Source organism: Gracilinanus agilis, chromosome 3 (assembly GCF_016433145.1).
Source record: "Gracilinanus agilis isolate LMUSP501 chromosome 3, AgileGrace, whole genome shotgun sequence".
NCBI classification, from domain to species: Eukaryota; Metazoa; Chordata; class Mammalia; order Didelphimorphia; family Didelphidae; genus Gracilinanus; species Gracilinanus agilis.
In genome coordinates this window covers 665045523-665064145 of record NC_058132.1, presented here as the reverse complement: position 1 = coordinate 665064145, position 18623 = coordinate 665045523, and the positions used below count along the sequence as shown (strand labels likewise).

The following is an 18623-nucleotide window of genomic DNA, read 5'->3' as shown; positions in this document are numbered from 1 at the left end:
TTCCATATAGAATCCTATACAGTATTCCTCAAACTTTTTGTACCACTCTATGTTATAATGAGGAGAAGGAACAGGAGGAGGAGAACATTTATATAATACTTTATGTTTTACAAAGTAGTTTTCATATGTTATTTCATTTGATCATCATAACAATCTCATGAGAAAGAGATTATCACTTTCACTATTTTACCCATGAGGAAATTAAGGCTGAGCGATGTTAAGTAACTTGTCTAAAGTGCCTCAGCTATTTTATCTGAGGCTAGATTTGAACTCAAATCCTCCTAACTTAAAGGAAAATACTTTATCTGCTTTTCCACCTAGATGATTTAGACTCCTGATGGAATGTAAATATACTTTGGGGGCTACTACCCAAGTAATGCCCTTTCAGTTAGAAAACTAGTCTCTGAGTAACTCATAATTAGCTATGTTTTCCATGTAGGAAAATGTTCAAAAAACATAAGCGTGATTCTTTTTTTTCACACAGCAGTAGAACTCTCCTTTCTGTGAGAGGTCAGGATCCTAAACTTTTAAACTTGGAAATTCTTAATCTTGGAGTTACCTTGTGAGGCAAAACTAAAGCAGAAAAGGAAATAACCCATCTCTCACTAGAGACTGAGTTACAGGATCATATTTATAGAATTTGGATTTCAAAAATCCATTTTATTTATGAGCCTTTTATCAAAACATCTAAACTCTGCTAGGTGCTTTTACCCTAGGCATAAGGAACATGAACTGTTCCTTAGGGGAAGAAACTGTTAATGAGTCTCTATTTATTTCCCCCCACACTTCTAAATGCAAGTCCACTTAGCTGTACTCTGATCTAGCTTCTGAACAAAGAGATATAAATTATACTAACAATATTCTTTTACAAACCATAGAGAGGGCTGATTCTCTGAACACGAGCCCCACCTCTACAATACTCAAACAATCAATGCCTTTAAAGAAAGCTTTGTTAAGAAGAATTTTCTCTGTACTCTTGAGCTTGGTGCCAATGGACATGCACACCTCCATATGGAGTGGTACTTAAAATTCCTCCAAATACAGGATCCTTCATTATATCCTTGATTATCTGAGGCTCAAAGGGATTTCCTCAGATTAACTGGGACACTCTTCCCATTGATTTCAGACACTTCCCTCGTCAACTCCCTATGATACATGATGAAAATATATTAGAGGTATTTCTGAAGTGATTAAATGTTTTATAGTGTTTTTTTTTGTTTTCTTTTGCTTTAGGATTTTGCTTCATATTCTATGGCTGGTTCTATATAAATTGATATTATTTCAGCCAAATTGTTTTGGGCTTTTTGTCTTGTTCTTGATTTTAATGATCATGTGTTTTCATAATCAATCAGCATGGAAATGAAGAGGGTACAAATTAATCACTGAAACAGCTGAAAATAACTAATCAGTTATTCTTTGAACTTTTCTTCAGACATAAATGAGAATAAACTACAATTATCATGAGATAAAAAGAATCAATTACCTCATTATTTGAGTTTCTGATTCAATGATCATGTTGATTTCTCCAATACAATGATATGAATGTTTGTGAAAAATTCTGCCTACTTTGTGGCATCCAAGGAAGATAACATTTTAAAATGACAATTACAAATAAATTGTCTAATGGAGTTTTTATGCAAATTCCCCCAAAGTAATGATATTATTTGTGATGGACCTGTTTCAACATCTAGATGAGGGGGCCAGGGCTATAATGATACCCTACAGATCTATATCATTTTATTACATTCCATACAATTAACCAGCCATTTTTTTCTCTCTGGCAACAAAGGACCCATTACTTTCATAGATGTTGAAGCTATCAAGAAACAAATAAAATAGTCGCATCCTCTAGAACAGGGGTCAGCAACCTTTTTGGCCATGAGAGTCATAAATGCCACATTTTTTAAAATGTAATTTCATGAGAGCCGTACAGTGCTCATAGTGTGCGCTCCTATAACAGTGCGAGCTCCTGTAACAGCTCCTGAAAAAAATTGACTTTATGGCTCCTGCAGAAAGAGCCTAATTGGCTCAAGAGCCATACGTTGCCAACCCCTGCTCTAGAACCTTATATATGGCTAGAGGAAAACTATGCTCAAAGTAAAACCTTCTTTGCTTATTATATCAAATAATTTGTATAGTATTGGGATTAATTGTTCTTTCAGTGTTTGATAGAATTCACTTGTGAATCCATCAGGCCCTGGTGACTTTTTCTTAGGGAGTTCTTTGATGGCTTCTTCAATTTCTTTTTCTGATATGGGATTATTTAAGTATTCTATTTCTTCTGCTGTTAATCTAGGCAATTTTTATTTTTATAAATATTCATCCATATCACCTAGGTTGCTGTATTTATTGACATATGTACAGATTGTCTAATAGTGGGCAAATCATCTAACCTACTAGGTTGCAGAGTAGATAGAATGAGGGACCTGATGTCAGGAAAACTAATCTTCCTGAGATCAAATTTGGCTTTAGACATTTATTAGCTATGTTACCCCAGGATAGTCACTTAACTCGATCTTAATTTCCTCATCTGTAAAATGAGATGAAGAAGGAAATGGCAAACCACTCCAGTCTCTTTGCCAAGAAAACCCCAAATGGAAGCATGAAGAGACAGATAAAATTGAAACTGTTTAACAACAATAGTTCCTATCCTGGGTGAAAGAAGAAGTAGACTTGTTTGGGAGATTCAAACACTTAATTCCTCCTCTCAAGAACTCTGTAATTTTGCTGGGACATTTTTGATATGACAATAATATAAAGCAACAAAATGTATTCCTAATACTCAGTTCAATTATTAAATAGCACAAGACTGTTAGAGAGAGAAAATTCATCAACATCAGAATAGATAAGGAAGGTTTCATGTACATTTTGTACCAGTAGAAGGAAAGAGTTGTAGTAAAGAAGAAATGGGTCCAACTCTTTGTCTCTTAAACTTACTGAATATCAAAATAAGTGGGTCACTTTATGACTTTTAATCTGTGTGGGGTTTTTGACCATCTGAAAAATAGAAATAATAATGTAATTCAAATAATAATTAATTATTATAATCTGTAATACTTGCCTCATATGGTTATATAAGACTCAAATGGGACTTCAGATTTTAGATTTATAGCTAAAAGGAACTTTGGAGCTCATCAGTCTTTTCATTTATATAACATATATAAAATTCCTCAGAAATTTCAGGTGTTCTTGTTCAAGCAGAGGTAGGGCTGGATGGCCTCCAAATTCTTTTTCAGGCATGAAGTACAAAAACAACAGGAAATGGAACTTGGGGAAAGCTTTTTTAACACAGCCAGTCAAAAAGTATATTTTGTCAAGTTCTCATCATATACCAGGAAGCCTTTAGATAAGTAGAAAACTCTTCAATGACTTGGAGATGCTAACCCCTAGTAAAATCTATTGGTGTTTATGATATGTTAAACATATACATATTGTATTAAGTATTAACTTAAAGAAGTGATTTCTAAATAGGATTCATTTAATTGCAGGTAGATCATGCAAAACTACAGTTGTTTTAGATTGCTATGAATCTCTTGTCAAATGTACCATGTGATGGAATTAAAATAAATGGGAAAAAAATAGCAAAGTGTGAATGTAAATCCCAAACTAATTACTTTCCTTACAACCCTCACAATTCCCTAAAATGCTGAAAATACCTAACAACTTTGTGCAACTCTGCTCCCTGAAGAACTACTCATATTCTTTGCTTAGAAGAGCAGACAACAACTGTGGAATAAAAGAGCATACAGGAAAATGTGTGAATTAGAGAAAATTCACAAGGTAGAACTCAGGTTGCGTAAATATTTTTTCAGCCTCAAATAATGTTCTCATCAGTTTTCTCATAATAAAAGGGATGCAGATGTGTTTTTTATGTGTGTGTGTGTGTTTATGAATAGATGGGAGAGAGAGAGAGACAGAGAGAGAGAGAGAAAGAGAGAGAGAAGGAGGGAGGAAAGTAAGAAAGGAGGGAGGGAGGGAGAGAGAGAGAGATGAATGAGTGAGAAATGAAGCTGGGATACTGAGAGATTAATTCTTTGGTCAGTTCTCCCAACTGCAGACCTGGCACTCTATCCACTGTGCTATGTCACAGCCCACCTGTCACTTGTTTTATTTTTGTTGTTGTTATTTTGTTTCGTTTTTTAAGAAATCAGGTTCCCCATACTAGTATGTATGATCATTGTATCACATCTGTTTGTTGGGCTTTCCCCCCCCCCCCCCATTCTTTTCTGTGAGAGGAGAATAAAATGGTAGAGTAGCTAGCTAATGGAGACAAATACATTTTTGGAGCAGCAGTATATGTTTTTACTAGAGAAATTTCTTCTAGCCTGATACTCAAGATGAACCAAAGAGACTTTTTTCATGTTCATTTCATAGTTCCCCTAAAGCTGAAAAAATAATAAGCAATTCCAGATCATTGACTTGAGGAAAAATTTGAATCATGTATACGGAGTTTTAAGTGGTGAGAATAGGTTTGGTAAGTAGGAGTAGAGGATTGCCCTAAGAGGGAAGAACTCCCAAGCATTTCTTCCTCAATTATCTTCACCCTGCATCAGATTAAAAAGCTCCATTATCATCCTCTCAGCCCCAACAAGTGGCAGAAAGTGCGTTGTCCAAGACAAAAGTCTCCCTTATAGGGATAGCTGAAGGAAAGAACTAAGACAATCTAGTCTGCACAAACTCTAGGATAAGGGATAGAGACAGAAGAGAGAGAGAGAGAGAGAGAGAGAGAGAGAGAGAGAGAGAGAGAGAGAGAGAGAGAGAGAGAGAGAGAGAGAGAGAGTCCATAAATAATCAAAGATAACAGGTCATTTTCTCCAAGGGACTTTCTTACACTTCTATTTGCCAACACTCCTCCCATCCCCATAAAGATGCTTATTAACTACAGATTTTTTAGCCTGCATTTGTTAATTCCATATCTCTTTTTTTGGAAGCTATCACAAAAATATATATGACTCTTTGTAGCAGAAGTAGATGAATATTGGTATAATCCCAGTTATATTTTGAATAGTTTACTTTCTTCCTGGTATAAGAACCATCATACCTTTCCCTAAAATAGTCAGCAGATAACAATATCTAGTATTTATAGAGTGCTTTAAGGTCTACAGATGAATGTATATTATTTCATTTGATCTTCATAATAAGCATGTGAGATTCATGCTATTATTATCCATATTTTACAAAGGAGGAAAATGAGTCTGAGAGAGATTAAGTGACTAGCCAAGGGCCACAAAGCTAGTAAGTGTTTAATTCAGTGTATGAAATTGTCTTCCTGACTCTAAACCCATTACTTCATATACTAAGCTTCCTGGAATACCATATGCAAAGTGCTTCATAAATGTTAAAACTATAGAAAAATGCCAACAATTATTATTTTAAAAATAAAATAAAATTACTTTAACAGTGACCTAGAGCTTCAGCACACACCAAAGATCATCTGTTTTCATTCACTATATCTTAACAAATAAGTTGTGTGAATGACATGCTTGGGTAACAATAAAAATTATAATCACCTAACATTTTTTAATCTATAGAGAAATATACATATTTAGGAAGCTGGGCATTGCAGTGGACAGAGCACTAATCCTGGAGTCAGGGAGACTCATCTTCCTAAGTTCAAATCTGGTTTCACACTCTTACTAGCTGCATGATACTGGTCAAGTCACTTAACCTTGTTTGCCTCAGTTTCCTCACCTGTAAAATGAGCCAGAGAAAGACATGACAAAGTGTTCCATTATCTTATCAAGAAAAGCTCAAATGGGATCATGAAGAATTAGACATAACTGAAATGACTAGACAATGGCAACAATAAAAAAACAATAACAACAAATACACACATGAACATATCCCATCATAAATATTACATGTGTGCTCAAATTTACATATGCAACCATACTTATGTAATGTGAATAACTACAGATACATGTGTACATATGCATATTTCTCTGTATGTATGTCCATTAATGCATGTATATAATTTGAACCTCAAACTCTGTTCTGAAGCTATTTTCCTTATTTTATCAGTAATGAAATGAACCAGATAGAGTTTTAAATGAATTTTATATGGTCCCACAGTTGTATCAGATCCAGATTTGAACCAAGTTTTTCTTGTGTACAGGCTCAACCTTTTATCTACTATTCCTAATTTTTCTAAACCCTCACCTTCCATCTTAGAATCAACACTATATATTATTGGTTCCTAGGCAGAAGAATAATCAGAGATAGCCAATGGGGGTTAAGTTATTTGCTTGGGATCATACAGCTAGGAAGTGTCTAAGATCAGATTTGAACTCTTGATCTCCTGTCTCTAGACTTGCCTCTCCATCTACCCAGCCATCTACCTGCCCCCTTATTTCTAAATTTTAATCACAGCACATGCTATTATTGAACTACATTCAGTAATCTTTGAAAGAACAATGAAAATGGAAGTGGTATCTAAGGATTAGCAAAAAAACCCAAATGTTAAAAAAAATTAAGTATATGTATTCATTAAATGCTGTAGGATTTTGACTTCTGTCACATGCAATTGTTGTGGGATTGGTCAATAAATTCATAGGTCAATAATTTCATAATCTTCGTTTACCAAAGTTACAGCTCAAATGTTCATCAACCTTTTCAATTGTTTAATGAAATATATCTTGGATTAAGAAATACGATTTAATTTATTTTAGTTTAAAATTTAATCTTGGGATAGGAAGAAAGTTCTGGATAAAGTTTAATGAGAGGGAATTTACTTTCCCAGTTAATTACTAATCCACAACATGTTTTCCAATTAGTTTGTTTACAGGAAAGTACTAAATAACTGTTGTTTTGTATTGTTTTCCAAATTATTCACCCAGGAATTCAATATTCTAAATTAATTTTACTTTTGACTACAATATAAATCATAAAACTAGAATTAATATCTAGAACTCAGAGGATTCTGTGTGATAGCTTGTACCAGAGGAAGAAAATGAGAAACAAAAGGGAAGAAGTTCATCCAAAGTAACACATAGTTATGATGCCCATCTATAATCTGGGTCTCCTTTCACTTAATACAGAGATCTCTTCATTATATAGGTGTAGATATTTTATAAATAATTTGTAATGCTAGTTATTTGACTAAATAAAATTACTTTATCAATGAAAATTTTAAATGTTATAGAAATCTCATATTAAACAAACAAGCATCTAGGATTTGTTTTGGTGGAAAGTGGTAGTGAAGCTTAGGAAATCCTTTGCCACAAAATAGTCCTGAAATTTTCCATAACCCAAAGGGAACTGCAATATTTTGACTCTGTACACTGGCAAAATGAACAAGAACAAATAAGGACATTGCTGTATTCTCACATTTATTCCTTTTTCTTCTTCAGTGACCTTGAATAATTCAATTAAATGGTTGGGGAGATGAACTCTAAAACACCATCTAATTCAGTCATTCCCAAAGTGGGTGCTACTGCCCCCTGGTGAATACTGCAGCAATCCAGTGGGGCAGTGATGGCCACAGGTGCATTTATCTTTCCTATTAATTACTATTAAAATGAAAAAAAAATAATTTCCAGGGGGCTAAGTAATATTTTTCTGGAAAGGGGGTGGTAGGCCAAAAAAGTTTGGGAACCACTGATCTAATTGTAGATCAATGATCTACTATTGATGCTGTTGCTATTATGGAGGATGTGGGTAATTATAATTATGATGATGTTGGTGTTTATACTAGTTAAGACATGTGTACTTTCTGGTTTGCAAAGCAGTTTATTTTATTTTTCTCTTCCTAAGGTATTATAGATTCCACTAATTTCCAGCAAAATTCCAAAATACTTGTTTAAAGTTAATATCTGATAAAAATAAGCTATAATGACTGGAAAATAGCACAGTTTTATGACAAATTGATAATATCAAAATAATTGCACTATTAGAGTGTTAGGTCAGGAAAAAATATATCAAAGTCTCCTGCAGAAAAGATGTGGACTAAGGAATAAAATAATCGCATAGATTATGAATTGGTTGAATGATTAGAACCAAAGATGACTATTATAATATTTGCATATCACCTTAAATTGAGGGGTCTAGTGAAGTATCACAGGGACTTGTGCCTGGCTATTTTTTAAGTCACTATTCTTGTTGTTTCTGTTATTTTTCAAATCAATGTCTTTGATGAAGTCATGTTTACTGTAATTATTAAAATTGCAAGTGATGCATATCCAGGAATATATAGTATGTTAGATGATGATATAAAAAATATAACTAAGCTATTATTCAATCAATGAGTACATTAATATAGGCCAGCCACTGTGAGAGGCTGTAGACAAAAAAGAAAAGTAAATCAATAAATAGCTATTATCTATATCTATCAATACATGAACACATGCATTAATGTGTATACATAAAACAGATGCATATGTGCATATACATGCACATATAACTGTACCTATCCATTTGCTAATGTTTACATACATTGCATAAAGATATGTAAGTACATATATACATACATATTCATTTGCATATATTTCAGTCTATATGACCCTGAGAATTTGACTTCATCTTGTTTTCTTTAGTTTCAGAGTCTGTAAAATGGGAAAGAAAATTGGATCTATCTCCCATGTTTGTAATGAAGAACAAAAGAGATCATGAAAAAGCACCTAGCACAGCGCCTGGCACATTTATCAATCACTATATAATCACTATATGTGTGTGGGGAGAGAGAGAGACAGAGAAAGACAGACAGAGAGAGAGAGAGAGAGAGAGAGAGAAAGAGAGAGAGAGAGAGAGAGAAGATGGATGGATGGATGGATGGATGGATGGATGGATGGATGGATAGTTAGATGGAGAGAGATGTGTGAGTGATATATTAAATGTCATGTATATACATATATGTATGCATACATATGTATGCAAAAATATAATATATGCATGCGCATTCATTATTTTAATTTTAGGTACTTCATTTTGGGAGATAATTGGTTAGCAACATGATGAGGATGTTAGCCAGGAAGGTAAGTAGGTATTTATATCATGCCACATCACTCATTTAATCAGTTGATCAAGGAGTACATATACACTTTTGGTTAGTTGTTTCAGTCAAATCTGATTCTTCAATGAACCCTTTTGGGGTTTTCTTGGCAAAGATATTAGAGTGGTTTTACATTTCCCTCTCCAGCTCATTTTAGAGATGTGTAACTGAGGCAAACAGGGTTAAATGACTTACTAAGAGTCAAACAACTAGTAAATGTCTAAGACCAGATTTGAACATGAGAAAATAAGTCTTCCTTGCTCCAGGGTTGGCACTGTCCACTGCACCAACAAAGCATCCTGTATTTACGTGGCATATGTCAAGTTCTAAGGAAACAATAAAAATCGGAAACGGGTTCAGCCTTTAAGGATCTTAAATTATAATGCAGAGAAGTTAAAGAAACTAAAGACATTTTAAAAAGAAGACATTATCTAGGCAAGGACAGCATAGCAGGATTTAAGTATTTGAAAGGGAGTCACATAGAAGTATATTTGACTGTATTCTTCTTATCCTCAGAGGGCAGAGAAAAGTGCAAAGGAGAGCAACTACAAAGAGGCAAATTTTGGCTTTGTACAATAAGAAAGCTCAAATGTGAGAAGTGAGCATATTTGCAAGAATTTAAATGAGGTTCCTGAGGATGTAGTGGATTTACTTCTCCTCTTTTCCCCAGTAGAAGGTCACAGACCAAAGCTCTAGAATATAATTAAATTTTAAGTGGTTGAGAAAATTCTCTCAAGAATGGTTAGATTAGAGGATCTCTGAAGTCTCTTCCAATGGCAAGATTCTTCAATTGCTTGAAATTCATTCTTTCCCCCCAAATTTAGCTTCTTTGAAAGGTTAAAAATTAGTAGTAAAAAGTGGCTATTTCTAAAGGCCACTTTCAAAATATTTGTTTTGAATTTTCTCTGTGTAACAGACCAAACAGGGTAGTGGGGAGGTGCTGCTGGTGGCTCAGTGGATTGAGAGCCAGACCTAGAGGCAGAGGATCTTGAGTTCAAATCAAGACTCAAATAATTCTGAGCTGGGGCAAGTCATTTAACCCCCAATGCCTAGACCATGTTATCCTTCTACCTTGAAACCAATATACAAACTAAGCTAGAAGGTAAAGATCTTTAAAAAGAAAAGACCACATAATTGGCATATAACAATGATAATAGGGACATAACATAGATTTCTTACCCCATACTCATGAGGAGTCTAAATTTACACCATTATGGAAGTTGATGACAATGTATGGAGAATCAATCCTTTATCCTACTGTCTTCAGGAGGGTTACTGGGCTATGAATAATATCTATATAATTCAAATAGAAAATCACAACTAGATACAAATTATCCTACTATACATAAAATGAAACTTATACATTTCATTCAAAAATGTCCATTTTTTCCCTTCTCAACATTAATATTATGAAACATGGGATAAATACGCTTTGATAAATAGATATTAATTCTAAATACCCAAGTCCTTTCCCTTTCCTTCTTGACATTCTATCAATTATCTATGAGTTTTACTTTGGGCAGTATGACATTAATCTCATGAAGTAGGATCCAATAATTTATTTCCCTTTAATTAGACCCTTTTTTGTAAGATACAAAATTCAATGTTGTCAATGAAAAGGAATCTGGAAGGAGTTCTCTGGACTGGATTTTAGACTCTGTGAGTGTTATCAAGTTCAACTAGTTGGATCTACTTAGGTTTTTCTGTAAAGTTGTTACAAAGCTAGCAAGATTTTATTCAAAAAAGAGTGGAAAATTTTGTTTTCAGTATCCCACTGTCTCATTGCTACTTTTTTAAAACTAAGACTCAGCAGCAATTTCTGAATGACTCGAGGATATTCAAAATTTTGCCTATTAAAATTTATGTGAAATTTTACAGACTATTCTCTAAAGGCAATGAATGACCCAATGTTACCAACATTTTGATAGGCATTGTAATAAGTGCAAGGTGAAGAAAATAGGAAGCATATAAATGATATCTTCATATATATTTGTGTTATACTATTCTTATAATTTGGATTATATATGAAAGATATTGCAAAAAAAGAGAAAAGACTTAACAAAGAATCAAGTCCACTGATTATAGGGATGGAATAGTTTCCCTGAGAACAACATTAAACAATAGCATTTTTCTGTAGAGAAAGATGAAACTTGTATGAAGATGTGATTGAAATTTAAGATTTTCAGAGTAAAGGACGTTACCACATCTTCCAAGAATAGAATTAAAATTAAGATTGCCCAATTGTTTTTTTTTTTAATTTGAAAAGAATTGGTTAGGATTAAGTGGTGTCAAGATGCCTATTAAAGACTTCCATTCTTTGCTTCGTTGCCTTCATGAATTTTTCTCTAGTGTAAATGATATGTATCTTCTTTCACAACATGATGAACATGAAAATATGAATTGTATGATAGCATGTATTACCTGTTGTCTTTGACAAGCAGGAAGAATTAGGAGGGAGTGAGAGAATGTGGATCAAAAAATAATAGAAAATATTAAAATTATATCTTCCTGTAAAAAAATAAATAGAAACAAAAATGAAGAACAAACTACATAAGCAAGCAAGCAAAAAATGTACCTATACATAGGCGTGTATATGTAGTCAGATTTTGTGTGTCATATTCCTAAATATTTTTGGAGGCTTTACTTCTTTAGAAGCCATTAGAACTAAGGCATCAGGTGGCTGTCTTTGTTGTTGTTTGTTGTTTTGGGACTTAATTTGTGTTCTAGCTCTCCTGGGTTAAAAATGAAGGTGACAGTCATACACTGGCAGAGTCAATTAGCTTAGAGGCTTTTATTTGCTCCATTTCTAACCCAGGGATGCTTTACGTCCCTTAAGGAAGCCTGGTTTTCCCCACTATCCTAGTGATTTATCATATTGGCGCCAAACTTAGTGATGCTCTCTTTAGCCCTACTGTATCTTGTAAGTTCCAAACTCAAAGACTTCCCTGTAGGAAGGACGACAGAGCCCATCTCCATACTCAGCATCAATTATGTTATAAAATATTAAGAAATAAGTTTCCTTTGTGTAAAACTGACATATCATTGGTTGCCTTCTCAACAGGTTGAGGAGGGGCAAGAGGGAAGAAGACAACTTGAAACTCAACATTAAAAATGTTAATAATAAATCACAATTTTAATAAAAAAGAAAGATAAAAAATTATACATTTGGCAGTTTATGTGACATTACTTGTCCCACTTTTATAAATTGTTACAAGCTCAAAAATAGAATAAGGGAGGCAGAAGGTTTAGGTAAATTCTGAACGATGAATCAGTAAGGGGTGAAGGATTATTATGTGTAACTCAAATACTTAGGCTTTATCTCTACACTTTGGTAGCTAATGTCAAACTATAGGATAACATTTTCCCATTCCATACCCTCTGCTATCATTGACAGTTAAAAGCTAATTTATCAAACATCTATATAAGGGCACGATGACAAAATAGATAGAAATCCAGCCTCAAAGTTAATAAAGTCTTGATTAAAACTCCTTTCCCCCTTACTCCAAACTTAATATCATCTTGATTTGTGGTCTTAAGCAATTATTTGAACTCTCAGAATTAAAGGCAACTTTTTGAGACTATATGTTATAATATCAACCTTCATTGATAAAGGGAGTTTATTCCCAGGGGATTTCTCAATATTATCATTCATGCATGATCAAGAATCTCTATTCCAATATCCTTAACAAGTGGTTCTAATAAAGGAAAACAATCTGTCTGCTGACAAAATGCATTCCATTATTGGATAGCTCTATGGTATGGAGAATGTGAACTGATTAAATGTTGCTCAGAGCCACTGAAATATCTTAAGTATTAGAAAATAGAGTGGAAACAAAGCAAGCCTGCTGTCAGCTCATGTCAAAAATCTGATTTAAAATATTATGCTACATTACAATCTACAAAAGCATATATTGAAGACAACTCAGAAAATGGATAAAAATAATTTTATTTTATGACTCAGCTCATTCTTTCTGTGGTAGCAAAAGAATATAAACAAATGAAATATTCACCAGCCCCCTTGAAGCACCTAGACAATCCTTTAAGTCAGTTGCTACTCTCTCTTTGAGTTTGTTTTCTTAAGTCTTTGCCTATTTTAAAGTGTAACCTGAAAAAAAAAAGAAAAATGGTTCTATTTTTAGCTGTTTTGCCTGCTGCCATAAAGCAGCATTTCCAGGACTGTTTTTCTTGGCATTCAATCATCTTGTTCCTGAAGCTAAGGGCTTTCTGCCATCAACCTTATTGCAACAACTAGCGAGGACTGACAAGAAAAAAAGTCTAACACTACTAGAGTTTGGAAGAATTTGGAAAGGAGCCCAATGATTTCAGGTTGGAGAAGCTTTCCTTAATCAATAGTTAATGGCAAATCTGCCATTTATTAAAATAAATGCCCCAGTAGCATCATGGCCAGGTTTCATTTGTGCTTTCTTTTCACTGTGAGGTGGGAAGCCTTCTGGGAATCACATACTTGTATCCAATTGCTGGCAGTTACTGTGCTGTGACTAGAAAAATTAAAATAGGTATACACATAATGCATCGTGGCCTTTAGAAATTATAGGAGACATCTGGATGTGTTTGCCTGACTAATGCAAAAACACCAAAATATTTCATGCCATACTCTGAAGTGATTTAGTGTCTAACCCAATTTGGTATGTTTTGAATAATATAAAAATGCTAGCATGCTACATTTCTGCTCTCCAGTTAATTAAGGTTTCCTTCCCACCCAAAAAAGAACAGAGAAAAGCATCAGAGGTGCCATCTAATGCAACAATATATTAATTTTCATTTATCTTACACATAAAAGGACCTTTGTCTAGTATGTCTATACCATTTCAGCATGATGGGCAAGGAACAATGTCCTAGGTTAATCTAATTATGAAATTGGAATTGCTTACTGAGAAACAATCTGTTCTTGTGGTGACATCCAACTCTTTTTCTGAGGTATCTAATAGCATTTTTAAGGAAAAAAATTAAATCTAAATACTAATGAATCTTGAGATATTCTTAAAACAATTAATTGTCTTTTGTTAAGATAGAAAAGGAATTTCTCTAGGGGAAAAAAACAATATTATGTAAACCCCTGGAGGGCAAGTAATCCTTTTTTTTTTTTTGGTCTATGTATCATCTATAACATCCTATAATGATTCTTCAAAGTGCCATGAAGTTAGTTCTGAGTTATTAAGAGCTTTGCAATTAGAAGTCAACTTCCAGTAGATCCTGACATCTTGAAAATTATGCTAGTATTAGCACAGCCAACCATTATGTTGGCTTTCCAAGGATGAGCTTAGCTATGTTTGGAGAGGCTCATTACTGAACATCAGTGGTAAATTTGTTGGCCATGACAATTTTTGAAACAAAGTAAAATACAAAGTGATACTCATTCTAACGTGGCCCCATTCCACTTCTTTTGTGATGGTGCCAGGATGGTGGAACATGGTTCAGAATGTGCAAAGATTCACACTGTTTTTAGAACATTTACCATTTTATTTCTTTATCTGGGGAGAACAACTCTACCAGGACAGATTTATGAGTATCAATGACTTTGAAAATCATAATTTCATGACTACATTTCTTTTTTTAATTAAGTTTATTTAATTAATTAAGAATATTTTCCTTCGTTATATGATTCATGTTTTTTTCCCTCCCTACCTCCCACCCCTATCCTGTAGCTAATGAGCAATTCCACTGGGTTTTACATGTGTCATGAAAATATTTCAATACAATTGGTTTCCTTTGTAATATTATATAGTTTACAGATTAAAAAATATTATTCTGAAAAAGGTCCTTTGGTTTCAAAAGACTAGAACACTCACCAAAAAAAAAATCTTTATCTCCACAGACATTACTTTACTGGTTGGTTCTTTAATTGGAATATTTTTGTAAATGACCAATGGAAGGTAAAAAATTAAAAACATTGATTCATACCAATATTATCATAGTTACAATAAATTATTAGCTTTTATTGATTAGGAATTGTGTTAAGTCTTAGAAATTCAAAGATAGACTTCAACAGATTAACAGGTAAACAATAAACATTCCCCATGTTGAAGGTAATTATAATTTAGCTAGGAAAAAGAGAAACGTACATATAAAAATATACCCAAAAATATATAAAAGGCGATTTGGAGAGGGGAAGGCACTAGTGGTTAATGGTGACAATCAAGAAAGGTCACATGTAAAAGGCAGAATTTTATCTGAGCTTTGAAAGAACATTATGTATCTAATAAGAGGCAGTAAGGGAAGGAGTGGATTCCAGGATTTGGAATACTCATTGTGGTGACTCAGAATCACGATTTTTAGAGGAACTTTAAGATGTCAGTTTGAATGGATTGTAGGGTACATGAAGGGGAGTAATGTGTAATAAGCTTGGAAAGGTAGAATGTGGAAATGTTTTCAAAGTCTTTAAATGGCAAAATTAGGAGGATTTTTTTTTGTACTTCAGATAATAAGGAAACTGAGCATATTGAATGGGAAAGTGACCTTTACTTGGGGAAAAAAGAAAACTTTGGCAGCTATATGGAAGATAGTTTGAAATGGGCAAAGACAAGTCATGGGGACCAAATAGAGATCTATTTCAATTATCCCATTACAAGGTAATGCGAGTCTAAACTACAGTACTGGCTGGGTAAGGAAATAGAAGGGAAGCAAGGTTAAGAGACGCTATTAAGTTAAAAATAACAAGATGTGGCAGAAGACAAAATATGCATGGTGACTAAGAAGAGAGAGGAATTCCTTCAAAGTTGAAAACCTCAGTAGCTAGAAGGACTACTATCAATGTAGTAATAGTAAAGTTAAGAAGTAAGCAAAGCTTTGGCAAACACTCATGAGTAGAGAAAATAATATGGAATATGAATTGGAAATTCTTAGACAAATAAATGGTAAAGAATAAAAAGATAAAGGAATAAAGAAGGGAAAAAGATCCAGGAGGAGAAACTGGTCAAAACTGCCAAATTCTGCAGAGAGCTCAGAGAGTATGAAGACTGAAAGAAAATATCATACTATTTGACAATCAATAAATACATCATTGGAATGAAAAGAGATATAAATATTAGAAACTCTAAAATGTCAGAATTACCAAAATCAGAAGTAGTGACTTCATACTCTATGCCTCAGACAAAAAGAAAATAAAGACTCTGAATAAGTCATGAATGAATTATCAAAGAATACTGCCCTAAGATCAGATAGATTGGAAAGTGCATTTATCATATATTCACAGAACAACTAATGTCAATATTGTGCAAGCTGTCAAAATGGGAAAATAGATTGTAGCAAATTATTTGCATAATACAGGTATAGTTGTGTTATTTAAAAGAGGAACAGTGAAAAGAGGACAAGAAAATTATAGTTCAATATCACTAGTGAAAACTACTGTATATATCTAAGGCAAATGTTAACCAAAGAGATAATAAGAACATGTCACCATTAATTGGCTCTCTTGCTCCAAGGTAACTAGATGGAACAGTGCATGGAGGGTTGAGCCTGAAGTCAAGAAGGCTGGAGTTCCAATGTGGACTCAGATATTGATTAACTATGATTTTGGCAAGTCACTCAGATTTTGAATGAAGAAAAGTCTCTGATTTCCAGGGTTGTTGTGAGTATCAAAGGAAATAAATTTATTTTAAAAATGAGTAAAACAGGGCAGCTGGGTAGCTCAGTGGAGTGAGAGTCAGGCCTAGAGACAGGAGGTCCTAGGTTCAAACCCGGCCTCAGCCACTTCCCAGCTGTGTGACCCTGGGCAAGTCACTTGACCCCCATTGCCCACCCTTACCAATCTTCCACCTATGAGACAATACACCAAAGTACAAGGGTTTAAAAAAAAGAAGAAGAAGAAAAATGAGTAAAACACTTGACAGATAGTAGATTTTTAATAAACACTCCTTTATACTAGGAACGAAAAACTAGTTTATTGTTAAAGAAAAATTTTACACATATGCATACACATAGACACACATATGTATACAGAAATAAATGTATGTATATATATATGCACAGCTCTATTACACATATATAAACAAATATAAATAATTAAGCAGATTAATAAAAGGAATAAGAAAAATCATATGACTATATCAATAAAAGCAAAAACACCCTTTTGATAAAGTAAATCACTCATCTTTGTTAAAACACTAGATATGTATACATTCAAAGTCTTTCATTATCATGACAAATTATATGTTTATAAAATCAATAAAAGGTTTATCAAAATTGTATATATTCAAAAATGTAATTATGCATATTTGAGACAAACTAGAATCTTTTCCGATAAGATCAGGTAAAGAGTAAGGATGTCCATTATCAAGGCTATTATTTGATAGAGTACTAGACATGTATCTCAGAAACCATAATTCTAACAAGAAGAAAGAAGCAAATTACAGAGAAACTGAAGGATAAAATACAAGGTTTCCTGGGAGAGAAAAACAAACAAGCTGGAACTTTTTTTTTTCATGTGTTCCAAATCAGGAAAAAATATTATATTGGAGATTTGATCATCCCATATGGTGTACTAATTATTTACAAAAAGAACACCATATTTGCTCATTCACCAGCATCTGCTATAGCACAAGAAGAGGTAGAGATATTTTATTATAAAAAAGTATTTGAAGAAATTATAAAAATTAAGCAAACTTATTATATTCCATGATCTCAATGCTAAAGAGGAAAAGGATAAGGATATGACTAGAAATAAAAATGAATAATAAGAAGTTAAATTCTCCAAAGACTCCAAAGAACTCTCATGCCTATATATTAGGAATACTTTCACTGAGATATAATTAGAAAAATGCTGCATGCAGTGAGCACTAAGTAACAAATCATACACAAAGACATGAATACATACACACACAAACACAATCACGATTATATTTTGACAGATCAGAAAAGATTCATTGCTGATGGGAAAGTGATTCATGAGAAGAACTCAGTTTTCACTGTATCATCAAACAATGACACTAAAATAATAAGCTGATATTTTGTAATGAACTTGTACAAAGTCATGGATTAGAGTTAAAAATAATGGGCTGTCCTGGATAAGATGCAATTGACATTATTGGAAGAAACAAACACATTTCTATGATTATTCTAGAATATCCTTTACCTAGTATAATACCTTAAAAATATTGTCTTCTTGAAAAATAGTTAATGAATAATAGTTAATATTTTGAGCTTGCATCCAGTAAGGAATCCAAAAGATGAGAAAACACATTAAAAGTTTTAGCATTTGTCAAGAAATATCACTGTATATTTCACATATTTTATCACTTCCTTTCTCAAGTACCTCCTTCTTTGAGCAAGGTGCATAAACTACTGTGCAAGTGTCAGGTAAAATTATGGGAATTTAAGTTATTTGTGTTATACTTTAGATGAGTCATATGACTGTCATTTGCTGAATTTATATTTTCCATTGTGGCATTTATAATGATAACTTCTCATAAATGGCCTTTTCTGGATGTTCATCCTTACAGTTTTCATGCATCCTCTATGTACAGTTTCCAGACATTTTTAAGCTCAATAATAGTTGGCAGTAAAATCTGTCCCATTCTTCTGTGAGTATTTAACTAAAAGATAATCTATTTGTCTATATAGAGTAAAAATGACCAGCTTCTTTCTTTCTTTCTTTCTTTCTTTCTTTCTTTCTTTCTTT

General features: G+C 33.3%; 1 protein-coding gene across 2 annotated transcripts in view; it reads left to right on the top strand.

Annotated features, from left to right (window-relative positions):
* The window catches only part of BCHE (butyrylcholinesterase), an 89175-nt gene that overhangs the window by 48749 nt on the left and 21803 nt on the right, over positions 1–18623 (top strand). Inside the window, exon 2 of one of the 2 annotated variants that reach the window (XM_044667715.1) lies at positions 8913–8969. The exons of the other annotated variant lie outside the window; for it this stretch is intronic. Within the exon in view, the coding sequence (XP_044523650.1) occupies positions 8913–8949 (37 nt within the window). The 3' untranslated portion in view covers positions 8950–8969. Of the gene's footprint in view, positions 1–8912; positions 8970–18623 lie in introns of those variants that run through there. 2 annotated transcript variants of the gene reach the window in all.